General features: G+C 42.0%; 1 protein-coding gene across 4 annotated transcripts in view; it reads right to left on the minus strand.

The window, feature by feature from the left end:
- PIAS1 (protein inhibitor of activated STAT 1) overlaps positions 1 to 15,517 on the minus strand; it is a 62,002-nt gene that overhangs the window by 6,046 nt on the left and 40,439 nt on the right. For all 4 annotated transcript variants that reach the window (XM_061446551.1, XM_061446548.1, XM_061446550.1 and 1 more), the window contains 8 exons: positions 15,443 to 15,490; positions 14,094 to 14,184; positions 13,735 to 13,869; positions 10,520 to 10,625; positions 9,024 to 9,097; positions 3,386 to 3,546; positions 1,449 to 1,579; positions 963 to 1,140 (listed from right to left, as the gene is read on the minus strand). In XM_061446551.1, coding sequence (XP_061302535.1) covers positions 963 to 1,140; positions 1,449 to 1,579; positions 3,386 to 3,546; positions 9,024 to 9,097; positions 10,520 to 10,625; positions 13,735 to 13,869; positions 14,094 to 14,184; positions 15,443 to 15,490 — 924 coding nt within the window. The remainder of the gene's footprint in view (positions 1 to 962; positions 1,141 to 1,448; positions 1,580 to 3,385; positions 3,547 to 9,023; positions 9,098 to 10,519; positions 10,626 to 13,734; positions 13,870 to 14,093; positions 14,185 to 15,442; positions 15,491 to 15,517) is intronic.

A 15,517-nucleotide genomic window follows, 5' to 3' on the forward strand; every position in this document is an offset into this window, starting at 1 on the left:
TCAGTACGAGCTTTGTGTCAGCTCCCCTATTAAATGCCAAAGCTCCACTACAAAGCATCACAATGCTACAGCTCCTCACTGAGTCTGGCAGGGAACAGAAGCAGGGAAGAGACAGGAGCACCACATGTTCCCCAAGCTTCCTTCTCACAGTTACATTTGATCAGGAAAGTTAATTCAGTCCAAGAGAGCTGAAGCTCAGCAAAATAAAAGCTAAGACAGGCTCAGGCTCAAACAGCAGAAACTGATTTGGGATCTCTGCTATAAATACATTACAAATACTAAGCCAGGACAATCCTAAAGGTATACTGAACCCCGAAATCCCCCATACAAATCTGTGTAATGACACATTTATACCCTCCAAGGTAGGTGGCAATGGAAGACAGGAAAAAAGGTCTTGAGGAGTTTTAAGTGATCACTGAGTCATTTACCTGACTGGAGTAGTAACCACTTCAACAACAGGATCCCTTCAGTGCAGCCTGTTTTCATCCCTACATGTTTATGTAAACAGGGTGCTATTAACAGCTTGGCTACTTAGGTGTAATCAGGTTATTCTGGCATCCTTTATTACTATGCTACTGGCAGTAATCACCAGCAAAACCCACACAACTCCCATACCACACCCATGTTTCTCATTGCTCACTCTCTCTGTATGTGCTGCTTTTACATTTCTTTAGGGAAGAAAAACATTTCCAGATTTGCAAAAACAAAATCCTTCTAAGCCACAACTTTTTGCACCCTTTTATATTCATTTTCACAAACACATCTGGCAACTGCATCACGTTACACACTTGACAACTCAAAGTTATTTCACTGTTCTTAAGCCTTGCGACCCAAGATCAGATCTATTTGCTGTAAGTTTCCAATCCAGATACAGAACTTTCTAGATACAATTTCTTTTGCAATGTATTACTACTCTCCATCATGAGTACATTCTCTCTGCACTGGCCTATTTTTATCCTCACCCCTTATTATTTAATGGTGATGCTGGAGATACGGAAGGACAGCTTCTCTTTGCAGATGGTTCTTCATCTTCTTCATCTGATGAGCTATCAATGGTTAAATCAATCACTTCTACCTTCTTATTTTTATTTGACTGTTGGTGAGAAGACACCTGATGTTCCAGGGAAGAGCTTATGCATCCTATACAAAGTAAGTCAACATTATAAGATGTAGAGTACAGCACCGCTACGATCTTCATAACATCACAGCTTATTACATGTCTTCACAAAATAAACCTTACAACTCAGAATAAAAGACAACAAAATTACACAGCTTTGATAACTTAAAAGTACCATCAGCCCCAACAGGTATTACTCAAGTAATCTCTTACAAATGATCACGAAAAGCTTCAAACATAAGTGCAAAAATGAGCATTTTGAAAAGTTAAAGGAATATCCGTAGTTAACAGTTCAGTGTATCCAATCCATACACCCCAAAACACAACTTACCATCAACTCCATTGTAAGATGCAGTTACTTCCTGCACTTCCTTCTTTGATCTCATAGGAGCCCAGGATCCATCCTCCTTAAACTGAATTTCATCACAATCTGTACAATACTTCAGGATTTCCATGAACAACCTGTCAACCAAAACCATTGAATATCAGTCCTCAAAAAGAGCTTAACACCTTTCTGACTCCAATACCTTTATTAGTCAGTGTAAGTACGAATTACTGTTTCAAGAGTTGAAAGCTGCCATTGTTCTACCCTTCTCTCGTGCATTTCCTTGATAAGGAGTCACTGAAAAATGTAAAAGATTATCTAAAACTCTACACAATTACTTACTGCATGAGAGGAATCCTGCCGAGCTCATGACACAGAACTCTGCTTCCCAAAAGGAAAGAAGAATGTGAACTAGCATTAAAAAAACCAATCTCCTCCTAACCCATACTTATCTTAAAGGAGTCAATATAAGTGAGCATGTAATGACTACTATTTCCCAAAACCTCTTTAGAAGCTGAAACTTTCTACCAAAAGCTGAGCATGGGAATCTGAACTTGCAGCCTCTTCTACTAAGCTGCATCTCCCAAAATTTTTAGGATCCTGGCACCACATCACTCCCAGTGGGAATTCCAGCTTTCGACCAAGACTATTCATGTGGTTCTGCAGGAAAAACCTTGGCTTTAATTAGTGAGAAAGTTCACTCTTTCCCGGATTGAGTGCTTTCTACAAATAACCTTCTCTTTGGGATGCTGCAGTTGCACCACCTGATCTCCAATGTCTGTACCTAGCAACACAAGTAAGGAAAAGGCGTTGGTTTAATTCGTACTACTCAGAGTCTTTCCTATTTTAGGCTGAAACATAGAACAAGGAACCCCACAGATCTCTGATCCGAAGCAGAGGACCTGAGATCCATGCAGACCCAAAGCAGCCTGTGCCAGCCCTGAGTGTCTCTTCAAAAGCTACTGCAAGGCCTCAGAGTGAACCCTGAGCAACCTCCTGCTTCACTAGCAGGCCACCAAAATGAAGCACCTACTCACTAAATACAGACTCAGTCATTTGTGAGGGGGTTTTCTGGGGTTCCATTTCTTTCAGGGGTATCACAGTATGCTAGAGATTGGAAGGGACCTCAAAAGATCATCTAGTCCAATCCCCCTGTTTTAGTTTCACTTTTGGGAGGGTCAGTTTGTTTGTTTGGGATTTTTTTGGTTTGGTTGGTTGGTTGCTGCCTTTTTGTGTGGTTTTTCTTTGAGCAAAACATTCTGAGAGTGTTCTCAGAAGATTCTGCTTGTTCTCTTTATCACACTTTGGAAAGAAGATTCCTATCTAAGGAATTAAAATGCAAACCCAGGACTACATACTTGGCATTTCTTCATGGAGATGAATACTAGATTTCTTAGGGGGGTTATGTTTCACAGGTAGGCAGGACCAGGGAATCAATCTCTCTGTCACTTTCTGTATACAGCAGCTCCCCAGCTGTGAAACTGTACATGGAATTATACATGCATTCGGGGAGGGGGGGGGAGTGGCAGTATTTATTTGATCTAACATGAATGTCTGCTCTCAACTAGACCAGATTTGTGCCATTGCTCCATTAAAAGACAACATGTGCTGTTTTCACCTAGGAATGCAGCACTACGGAACACTGGGGGTAAAAAACCCCAAAGCCACAACTATTCTAGGCAGGACAGGTCAAAAACCTACCTAGGACTGGAAAGAGCACCTTTCCTTATTATTATCTTTAACAGTTTGATGACCATAGTTCTTCCAAAATAATGAATGAAGGGGTACCTGGTTAGTAATTCTTCACCAACAGCAGGGAAATTAAATAACTTAAACCAGATCACAGCCAGACAACCAAGATTTCAGATCACTGCATTTTGTGCAGCACAAGAACACTAAGCAGAGAGTGTAAAGTACTTTATTTTGACTCAAGCTTTACTTACCCATCAATAATGAGATGTTCATAGGGAGCCTTCTTATCACAGACAGGGCAAACCCAAGTTGGTTTCTTTTCATTCATTTGAATATACAGAGTGGCATCAAAACACTGCAGGTGGGAACAAGTCAGGGCCCTACAGGGTATAGTTAGCCGCATTTTACCAAGCTTTAAGAGAAAGAAAAGAACAAGATTAAATCATTTTGGTATGAAATTAACAAACAGGGCTTTTCTGTCTGAAAAGAAACAGAGACAGGTTGAGTTCTACTCCACAAGCTCTCACAAATCTGAGTTTTGATTAAAATACATGTCACATAAACCGTTCCCTCCTTCCTATAGGTTTGATTATTGCATAAAAGTTACTGAAAGTCTCATTTTTAACTACATTTGACCAAGGAAACTGAAGACTACATCCTTCCATATTCCCTGGACAAAATGCTGAGCTCAAATAGCATAGCAGTGTCCTGAATGAACCACAAAAAGACTTCTTCATCAGTACTTTAAAAGCTGATGAACGTGGGTCAGAGCTCTTCTATCCTCACGCAGCTGAAGTCCGTATTCAAGTTGCTGTCCGTACCTCAGGCAGCAGGGTACCACCAGAACCACTTGTTTAACTTGACAGTCACAGAAGCAATCACATAGAAAATGCATTTATGGATCATTTCCTGACATGTTTCTCTAACCATCATTTTCACTCCTTTCTCCAGGAAGTGACTACTCACAAAATAATCCACACCTGCTACCTATTAAACCATTTTATACTCCTCCTGCTGTGATAAACACCACTATGTATCAGTTGTGAGCCAGCCTGAAATCTCACTGCCTTTTTCTCATGTAAATACAAATAACTGACTATCCCCTAAAATACCATCATACCTTTTCAACACTGCAAAGGGCCTGCAACTGATAACAGAAGATGAGACAGGAGAAAAGGAAGAAGTTCTTTCCTGTAAGGGTGGCGAGGCACTGGAATGGGTTGCCCAAGGAAGTTGTGAATGCTCCATCCCTGGCAGTGTTCAAGACCAGGCTGGATGAAGTCTTGGGTGAGATGGTTTAGTGTGAGGTGTCCCTGCCCATGGCAGGGGGCTTGGAACTGGATGATCTTACAGCCTTTTCCAACCCTAACTATTCTATGATTCTAAAATGAGTTCTAAAGTGCACTTTCAGATGGGGACCACCCTTCCTTCAAGTCTGTAGTCAGCGGACAGTGAGGTTTTGCAGGTCAGCACAAAGCTTCCATGAGTTTAATACAAAAGGCACAGCTGAGTGCTTAAGCTGAGCAGGTAACATAACGAGTGCTACACAGCGAAGGTGCTTAGGCTAAATTGTACAATAGGAATACCTTTGGATTGGATAAATCAACGCTAACCCAGACCGTAAACCATCATCATATGATTACCCTGAATGCAAAACTGATTACAGTGAAAGGCATTTCATCTTGATCTGAAATTAAAAATCTTGCTCTCCTCAAACAAACCCCAAGCTGTTGTTTTCTGGCAAAGTGCTTATGCTGCAGTTTAGGAGGGGCTTTAACTGACCACACTAAAGGTAAGAAGCAGGAATGTCTAAACAAGACTTTTCCCACATTAAAAAACAACAAAACAATTACTTACTCAGCTCTATTTATACTGCATATTTAGAAGTTCTATATATTTGACTAAAATAAACACAACTATGTCATTCAAAAACCTTCAGCCCATTCTAGCAGTCGACAGGAGGAGGAACTGGTTTTAGTAGGGCTTAAAGCAAGCACGGTGGCCACACATAGTGATTCTGAGCAATACAGGATGGGTGCCACAGGATGGCACTCAATCTCAGAATATCAGAAAACTAAAATCACATCAAGAACAAAGGCTCTACACACAGTCCACTACTTCCTCCATGATGCTTTTTCTTATGCATCCCCCGTAAACAGCAATCCCTCCACCCCATTCCCAGCAAACTCAGCTACACCAGTGGATCTGGCTTGTTTTGCTTCCTTTTGGCTCTCAGTCACTGTCACAAAACCCACCACCAGATGGGAGGGGAGTGAAAAACTCCCTAGGGAGCCGGCAGTTATGGTAGTGGTGAGCTCAGACTGCAGGAGGTGCTGCATGTGCCATGTGTTTGGCACCCCCTCCCCCAAAATCCATGACCAAGCACATTATTTCTATGCCATCGCCAACCCCCAACAAAGCAAGGCCCCCTGATCCATGTCTGTTAGGAATTCTTATCTCCCAGATGGTAGGTCAATGGCTCATTTGTCTTTTGGGCACAGTAAGAGTCTCCTGGCTCAGCGAGGATCCAGAGTAAGGGTACCAGAGATAAAACCTGGATGCTTCTGTGCGATGCAAAAGAAAACTAAGGAAGGTCAAAGACACGTGCTGCAGGAAGAACATAAATACCTGTCTCCTGAGAAAAAAAGCACACTTAAACCAGAACATTTTCACAGGCTGTTGGTATAAAACCTCTTAATTTGTAGGCAGCGCTTGGATTTAACGGAAGCCATACACATGCAGATGGAATCAGTGTTAACAAGTGGATGCCTCCTTTCCCATTTTTGGCATTGAACCTCCTGGATCAGCTCTGCCATGCTGGCCAAGCTGTGTCAGAACTGACAAAAGAAAAGGTCATAAAAGAAGGGATGCACCCCAACTTGTGAAAAACTGTGTTTCCCAACACCGTTACTGTTTTGATTCCTGCCTGTCGGCAGCCAAAGACACACTGCCTTCACTGCTTTTACAAGCATACAAAACACTGCTATCTGTTCATGCTAAAATATGCACCTAAACCAGGAGCTGAGGAATCGTAAACAAAGCTGCAAGCCCTCCAGGAACATGCTGCATTTGGAATTTTTGTTCACTTCAATATCTGATCCGGCTGCAGAGCCTGTGGAGTTATTTATTTTCCTTTCAAAGGAAAACAAGACCATGAATTCAAGTGCCTTCCTGACACAGAGCCCCAGCCCTGCCCATTTGCTGCTGTATCTCGGATGGATGCAGGCAGCAGTTAAGGACAGCTTTTTCAAACGTACTCCACGGGCTGGGAGGGAGAGGAGGCCTCTGTGCTAAAAAAAGCTCAGCAGCAAAACAAAACACATTCGGAGGAAGCTGCCTCGCTCTGCGCTTTGCTTTGAGGGCAAAAGAAAGGTTCTAAAGTCTAAACCTCCCGTGCCCAGGTAGGTAATTCCACTGAGTTTATTGACGTGTACACACAAGAGACTGGCCCCCCTGACAAACGAGATGGGAGAACAGCACCTCCCATTAACAGAGCTGAAGATGCACCGTTCTGTCATTTTTGGTTGTGCTGCTGGAGACCAAATCAGTGTTTTCAATGTGTACTTTCAAAGCATACGCTGTGCATTCAAGCATTAGAAAGGAAGCACAAAATATTGACCAAAAAATTCTCCCTGAGCCAAATGCTTACAAATGAGCAAGTAAAAACATGGGAGCTATAACAGAATTACATTCAGACCCGAGGACAGTCTGAATCATCCTAATAATGTTTCTATTCATAGGCCAGGTTGAAAGGTACAGTCTCTGACCCAACGAGCTCTTGCAATGATGGATTATTCCAAGAGCTACAGGGAAATAAGACGGCACTGAGTGAGGAACTTGCTGGAAAAAATGTCAAGTGTGTAGGTTTTGTAGAGAACGGAGATAAATACACTCAAAATAATCTGCTACAGACTTGGGTTTGTACGTCTATCAAGGTAGTAGTGAATTTCAAAGAGGAAATACTGACAGCGGTAGGACTTCTGAAGAGCTACATCCTAACCTCTGATTCCTGTTCTGGTTTTACCCCTGGCAGGACTCTGAGAAAGCAAAGTTGAATTTGACATCTTTAGGTATAAGCAAACTTGGAGTTTTACAAGCACTGTTGTAGAGGATATTCCTGCTCTAACACTAACTCATCCGCATCACAGCCAGCAAGGAAATAAAAACGCATGTAACAGCACTGCAGAAGAACTTTTACCAGTAACAGAGGCAACTGAGACAAACAGAGATGTGTCAGAACATTCCCATGGAATCATCTATAAAGGAAAATAGGTGCCTCAAGTGGCAGCTCTGACAAATCAGGTACAACTGAAGTAAAAATCTGTAGCTCCAGAAGACACATGAAGGTTAATTTGAGATAATGAATTAATACACAGGCACTTCCAACAGATATTTAATTCTTACTAACAGATTACTATTTTTGCCTGTATTGGAAACTCATTTTAAATGGTAAAAACACTGTGCCTAAAGAGTGACAAGGAACCCAGCAGGACTCTCATCGTGCTTTCTAGAACAAAGTCCTAACAGCACAACAAGAATTCGGCTATGACAACTCAGCAAAACCAGCTGCCAGGTGTGGACCTGAAACACTCCAGTGCTCCGCATCTGCGGCAGTTTCGATGTGGCATGTTTCATGGGTTTGCAATATTACAAGTTCTGAGGTTCTAAGTTTACAGATCAAGATATTATTTGTAAATGCAATCAATCCCCTTCTCTTTCTTACATGAATTTTATCTTCCTTATAAATGTCTTATTATTTAGTTAGCATCAGTGCTGATATGGAGAAAGTCTTAAGAGTGAAGATCTTGAAAATACCACATTTAAGGATTTACAATAACCTAATGCATATACAAAAAGCAACCACAATGTCAAATATGCTTCTTCTGAAGCAAAGCTTATCTATCTAAAAGGTTTACCTCTTCACACCGGGAGAGTTTAAAAACATATTAAATTACTTGAGAAATAAGCTTCAATTCTGCAAGAATAAAGTCAGTTTTCTTCCTAGATTTCAAAACTGAAAATTTCATGTCAAGCTTGAGCAGACTGAACCAAACCAGGAAACAGATGTATCCTTCAAAAGAGGTTAAAAAGTTATACTGCAGTAAAGATACTGTGCCAATCACTACAGAGAGCGAGTATTCTGAAGGTGCATGGGACTTGAAAAAAGATCAAAAAAGCACACATAGTATTAACGTTGTGCAGTTTACCAGTGATAACATAAACCCAGGTATAAACTACCACTTACCTCTGCAGCTACTTGGTTAAAAAACAATTACAGATCAAGATCAAGTACATCTCTGCCTCTTCCACGTTCAGAGAATCCCAGGTTGGAAGGGACTTCAAGGATCACCTGATCCAACCCTTAAGGTCCAACCTTCCATTCAGTGGAACTGTATTCTCCCACTTCAAATTTGGAATAAATCCTGTCTGACCAACCTCTAGGAGACTGCTTCAGTTTTAATCTAACATTATTAAATGCTCAAAGTGTACATCACATAATCACCTTCACTTAAAAGATGCTCAATTCTTTGACTGCAGACACTGGCTGAAGAGTGATTTTCTATCGGCAGATTCACCTACCTCTGATTCCACCGAAAGTGGCTTTATCATTACCAAGGACGCAAACTGCACACTCTGATGATCTAGTGACAGATTTAAATGTATGCCTGCATACACTTTTGAACAGCATTTTCAAGTTAATGGAATACTCATTTTCTCAGGGGGTATCACATGCTTAAGCACAGTGGCAGGTAACTTCCACACTGGGTCCCTCTCCCCACAAAGTTAATACACAGGCAAACACAAGGTAACCTCTGTTGGATAAATGTCCCAGAACAGCCACATTTTGATCAGAATCAGTTCTGAGGGAATAAAAAACAGAAAACTTACCGGACAAAGGAGAGAAACTCTTAAGCTTGTTGTTGCAATTTCACTGTCTGGATCGGCAGTCAGTTTCTCTTTAACTGTTATTGGAAAGAAGAAAAGGTTTATTTTGCAGATGATCTCAAACACGAATTGGATGATAGAGAAATAAACCCAGTCTGAAGCAAGCAGTGGTGACCATTGTTTCAGGCTCACACAATAAATACGTATCCTAAGCAGTCTTTACTCTTTAGAAAGACCATAAATGACAAGATTTAAGAAAGTGAAAAGCAGAAAAGCTCATCTTAAACCAAGATCCCTAGAAAATGCATTTATACAGAGATGTCTCTTCTCATATACATGCAACTTTGTGCTTGACAGTTATTTAAAATCTACCAACAAGATGAGCCACATTGACTTGACTGTTAACTCCAGGCACATTAAAAATGTGTTAGTAACTCCCACGTGGACAAGCACCACTGGAAACCTCTGAAATACTCATCAAGCAACCCTGTGATTTAAAATTGAAGAGGAAACTGAGAAATAGGCTATCAGAAGTACCCTGACAAAATCTGAGTTTTAAATAACTGCAGTGAAATATTAGCACTGCAGAAGTCTTTCATCTCAACCCATCCTCTGCTTAAGGACTGGTTTATGTGCAGTCATTTGCTACATGAACAAGTCGGCTCCATGTTCCTCCTGCTCTGTGAACTGCTCCTACACCCTCATTCTCACCCTGTATACACAGGAAACTCTACATTTTTGTGCATACAAATCACCAGTCTGCATTAGCACAAGCTAATGCCATCGCTGTGTACCACTGGCTTTACAGCATTTACTGGTGGGCTAATTCCTTCCCTTTTGGAGCAGGTCCTGTGCTGTGTACAATGCACATTATCTGAGTATTAAAGAGTATGACCCACAGCTGTCAGGTGCTGGCATTTTCACACTCTTCCCAAAAAAGCAGGTTTTGCTTGCATTTTTCTTACACAAACTTATACCAACATGTACTAGTCAGAGACAACAATAAAGCAGGAAACCTCACACTCAAGTTTGGAAGGGGGATGGGAGGAGCACTGTGCTGGACATTCTCTAGCAGCCCCCTCCACAACATCGTGCCAAAGGAACAAAAACTGTGTGGATGGTGACTTTCCTCCAGCATGTTGGCATCAAGGTTCGTATCAGGCATTTAGTTCAGCTTTGCTTGAGGTACTGAATTACCAGTTAACTATATAAATACAGTTGTTCTATTCTGAGGAAACAAAGCCAGTATGGCTGAACTGAAAGAGATTCTCTTGCATTTTTTCCCTTCACAGTGTCAACAGGGTTCCTGGCCTGGCTCCTAGTACAAACAAAAGCCTCTGAGTCTTTGAATTTGAACTGAATACAAAGAACACCACTATCAGATTCTCAAAACCCAGAGAACTGTAGGAAGTCCAAACCTCAGTTAGCACAGTCCTATTTCAAACCTCCTGTTACAAAAGCTATTTTTCTTTTTGAAACAAGTACTACATCAGACATACTTAGTGCTCTAGAATGATCAGGGTTCCGTATTCCTTTTGCTCGCAACCTCTGCAGTAACACCGTCGAGGACAGCTGCTTTACCAGATAGACTGCCATGGAATAGTTCTAGAAAACAGAACAAAAGATCAAAGTAAGAACTGTTTTAAGCAAAAGACAGCTTGTAGTTTGTACAATGCTTATGCAATTTGTTATGTGATTACAGGGCACTGTGTTTTTCAAGCAGTTACAAGACTTTAAATGGCAAAGTTTTCAGACTAGAGAAAAGCCATTTTGCTTCAGAAAGTTCACAGGGCTGGAGCCTGAGAGATGCAACAATAGTGACTTCACAGTTCACTGGGATTAGATGGAGCTGCAAACCAAGCTATTAGAACAGCATTTAGGGCACTTCTGGAAGTTTTACATTTAACGTGGGACATACAGTTAACAGCCCGTTTAAGGGTATTTTTAAACCAGTAACACTGGGTACTGCAGTTTTGGCAACACAATTAAGGGAGGCTGTCAAGCCAAATACGATCAAAACTTCTTTTTTTTTAATTTTAATAAAAGCTTAGCTTGTTTTCAAACAGGGAAATCAGCAGTGATGCCTCTTCAAAAGCAAAACATAAAAAGAGTTATCATCTGCGGTACTCCCTACTCAGTCCAGAAGCACTCTTCAACCTTCTTTTTCTCATCTTCCTGCACTTACCGCCTATGAAACGCTAACCTTGCTGCCAAAGCTGAACAGAAGTAAGGCAGGTAAAGAGATTGAGAGCTCAGTGGGGCCAAGATGCACTCTAGTGAATACAGCCTGAGCAGGCAAGAAGTCACTGCTCCCAGCTGCCTGTCCTTTCCCTCTGGAAAAGGTTTGGTCACTTCCCCCATCACTCTCAACACAGCCCATGAAATCATTCCCTATCAGTGTCAGTAAAAAGCTGTGGATGTTCACTTCTGCCACTACAGAAGATAATCTGGCACACATGCAGCCTTAACATGGACTCTGCCAGCTCCTGTGTACGTGGGTAAGGCTTCCTCCAAGGGATGAGCAGGAGGGCAGAGTCCTCCTCCTGGCATCGCCGATGGATCTCAAAACCACCGCCTGAGATTCGGGAAGCTCTCATTTTTCTTGTAAGCTCCTAACAACAGCAGGTAATAACTGTCTGCCTGAAAATGTGATCTTGCACTAAGCATTCATCACCCCTCTCTGCCCCCACCCCCGAACCGGAAAGGACAAGATTTGTGTTCTCACATTAGGGTACATCAATTACTTTTTGATATAAGCAGTACTCACTAAACCCGTAGCTGCACGGATACTCTTTAAATTGACAAATGAAAGGCTTCCCCCAGCTACTGTCATGCATGTTCCCACTAACAAAACAAACAAATCCATACAACTGTGACAACTACCATCCTTTATTCAGGATGCCACCCGAATCCAAAGCTGGGATTTCAGTAATCTATCTTACCAATAAAACTGCACAAATTAAAGTAGCATCAGAAACACCCCATTTTAAATATTTTATTGTGACAATGACTGCTTCTCCCGTCGTTAAAAACCACTACTGCTTTAACTTGCTTGCTTAATGCCTCAATTAGTATAGAAGTTAGAAAAATGCTAATTAACATTGTGAAATTATTTACCGACAGCTTGAATCTACAAAGCTAGGAACTCGCCCAAGGCAACTTGTACAGAAGGCTCTTGAAACAGATTGTGTAGAAATCACAATTATGACTTCAGGAAAGGTAGAGTACACCAGTTGAGACATGCAACTGGCTCTTAAGGGAAGGGGAGGAGGGGAATTCAAGTGCCATGCTACACAGGCACATCCAAATAGAAAGCAATTCCTCACATTCAACTGCCAAGGTCTTGGACAATCACTTTAGGAAGAGCTGCATCTCCCAAGTGCGGATGTTCTGAATGGCACCTAATTCTCATCTAATACATCAAGAATTAGCCACTCTCCCCAGTTTTGTTTTGCAAGCTAGAGATTAGCCAATATGGGGTTTATAACTGGAATACCCATGAAGCCTGAGAAACTACCTAGATCACAAGAGACTGGCCTAAAGTCCACACAGGCTTGTGACATGTCTTTGCCCTCAACCCTCACCGGTATTCTTAAGCAAGAGTGCAGCCCTGTATTCAGAGCAATAGCCAGGATTCATCAACTTCCATGCAGGCACTTCTGCAGTGTAAACCAGAGCAGGCTCATTTTTAAAGGCTTATTTCCGATACCTGCAGTTCTCATTAGGTAAGAGAAGGCTTTTAAAGGACTCATTCATCCACCATTTATACTGAATCTGAATGGAGACTGTTTTACGCTCCACAAGAAATCCATCATGAAATACCACCGTGATGTTTTATAACTGGCTATTGTGCATGAATGGGCTGTAAGCATTTTTCCACACTGGTTCAGGAATCCTGGGCTTTGCACACTGACAAATTCTTGGACAAGGTTTCATCTCAGGACAATTCTCGGGCCTTCTGAAAACAGGATGGTTGCAACGGCAAAGCTGCTTTTTCAAGTACATGTTGGCCCTATGCTGCACAACCAGCAAATTTTTTGCCATCAGTGAAAGCAGTGCACTAATTCATGGACTAATTTATTGAAGTAACTTTTGCAGCATGTTCCAGATTTAATTAGTCCAGTGGAACATCAGCAATTTTGTAATACCACTCCCAACATCCTCCCCACAGACACAATAAAGTTATAAAACCACGACTTTTTAAATATTAAGTATAAGGGTAGCAGTTGTGAGAAGAGAAACGTAAAAAGGGCAAATTAAATCTCCTGGGCCCTGCTGAGGTGCTGGGCTTTGCATCCACATTTACAGTTAGAAAAGACCACCCTGTACTGAACGTCATGTGCTAGATACAAGTTGAAGACAAGATAAGGTTTGTCAAGACCCTAAAATCAGGCAAACCTTGTAGTGGGAAGTTAAACAAATATGCAAAGAAAAGGTTTACGGGATGCCTTGATCTTATTATCTTCTGGGTGCTCAGAGATGTGGGTAGGGGGTAAAGAGGGAGAGATCACACCAAAATATTTGAGGGCTACTGATCGAAGGGAGCACGTCCTATCTGCCTAGCATAAAGTAATACAATCAAAAGGAAGAGTCTAGTGCAAAACCATCAAGTACTTTCTGCACAATTAAATTGGCTTATCTTTCAAATCCTTCCAACAGATGCCAAGACAGAAACTAATAAGCTTTAGGCAGCATGATGCACCGAGTTACTTACTCTTCCAATTTCTGCAGTCCATGAAACAACGATTGTGTTTGGTACCGTCGTAGACAACCTGACGAGTGAGGTAATGTTGATTGGTCGGCTGGGTCGCTTTGGTTCAACACCATTTTTGGTTGGTGGAAGATAGCCCTAGAAATCAAAGTATTTAATCCCTCAGCAAGAAACAGATTCAATACTGCTTTTGCCACCTCCCCCTCGCACCACAACCCTGCTCCGATAAAAGCTGGGTCTCACCTGAACTGTGCTCCCTCTTCAATTTAAGGAGAGAGATATCAGACAATAAAAGCTGATTGCTGACAGACAGACCCTAATAATGCTATCCAAATGTATATATCAAATAACACTTTACTTACAGGAAGGCTGCACGGTTTCCCATTTACTTTCACACACAAATTGGGTGGGAAGTGATCTTCTTGTGGACAACTGGTTTCTGATAAGCAAAACCTAAAAGCAAAGAAATGCCATCATCCTTCACTTCTGAAGTGATTTAAAGATCATCTCTTTCTTGAAGGAATGTCTTTTCCTCTGAGTTATGAAAGCGTGACAGATCTTGCTAAACACAGCCCCCAGATTAGCTGTAGAGATCATTAAGCAGAAAAGCCCCCCAACATTACAGGTTTGCATTAAGATGGTTGTAGGTTCCTCCTCAGATTTCTTGAATTCCTCAGACTGACTCATTCAGATCTGCAGGTTCCTGTTACATGAGACAGATCATCCCAATTTCTTCCCTACCAGCTCTCCAGCCTGACCTGTTGATAAAAGCCCAGTCTCTTCAACTCCCCCTCCTCCAGCTTTAGTAAAGCAGGCAGCTGTTCAGCCACAGCATCAAATGTTATCCTTGTGCCTATGTCAAGCCTCCTACAAAAGTTCAGGCAGTTTTATTTATTTACTTAAGTTCAGGCTTATTTGCTGCTGGAACTAAACTAAGACACACCCTTCCCTGTCCTACCAAATGGGTGTAGGCCAAGCCTGTGGACAACAGGCATTCAAAGGACCAAAAAGAGCCTCTCAGCTCCACTGGATTTCTTCCAGAGGACCTGTCCCATCCATGCAAACGTACCATCACGTCAGGGTGCGGCTACTGAACAAGCTAACAGGCTGCTGCTCTCAAAGAGGGGGAGCTACCTTCTGTCCCTCTCTTCCCTCATGTCCTCCTCAGTGCTTTGTCCATCTCACCCCACACCAAGCCAACCCAACTTGCTGATCAGCAGAAGGTATCCCAACAAGCAAGACTCAAAGCAGTTGCTTGCTGACTGGCAAGTTACAGCTCATCACACAGGCATGACAGCGGGATGAAAGGCAAGACATATGTTTTTGACAGGAGCAAAATCCAAGTCAGCTGTGCTCACAGCCCTCCATGGAATTACAGGGATACATAGGATTTCATCAACTTACATTTGTCAAAACCTCTAAAATAACCTACAGGTTAAGCCCCAAAAATCTACCATGTATGTTATCTATAGGCTCCATGCAGTGTTCTGACACACCGGGCATCAGGCCACCAGCAACTTTAGGAAAGCTGCATGTAACAGGGACGAGTAGCTAAGTCTGCCCTTTTCAAAGCAGCCGACAGGAAGCTTTCCTCAGGAAAACAACAGGATGAGACTCTCCTCCATAAAGGAAAGGCTGACCTGCTGGGTAGCAGAGATCTCATGTATTTTGGAAAACAACAGCATCAAGGACAGGCGATGCAAACACATACCTTAGCTGGACCTGTACTGTGAAGTCACATTTGGTCCCAGAAATATCCCTAGAAATAGCAGAACACGGGTTAAAA

Source organism: Pezoporus flaviventris, unplaced genomic scaffold (genome assembly GCF_033815535.1).
Source record: "Pezoporus flaviventris isolate CSIRO_AGI_PZ_B2104156 unplaced genomic scaffold, CSIRO_AGI_Pfla_v1 ptg000006l, whole genome shotgun sequence".
Classification (NCBI taxonomy): domain Eukaryota; kingdom Metazoa; phylum Chordata; class Aves; order Psittaciformes; family Psittacidae; genus Pezoporus; species Pezoporus flaviventris.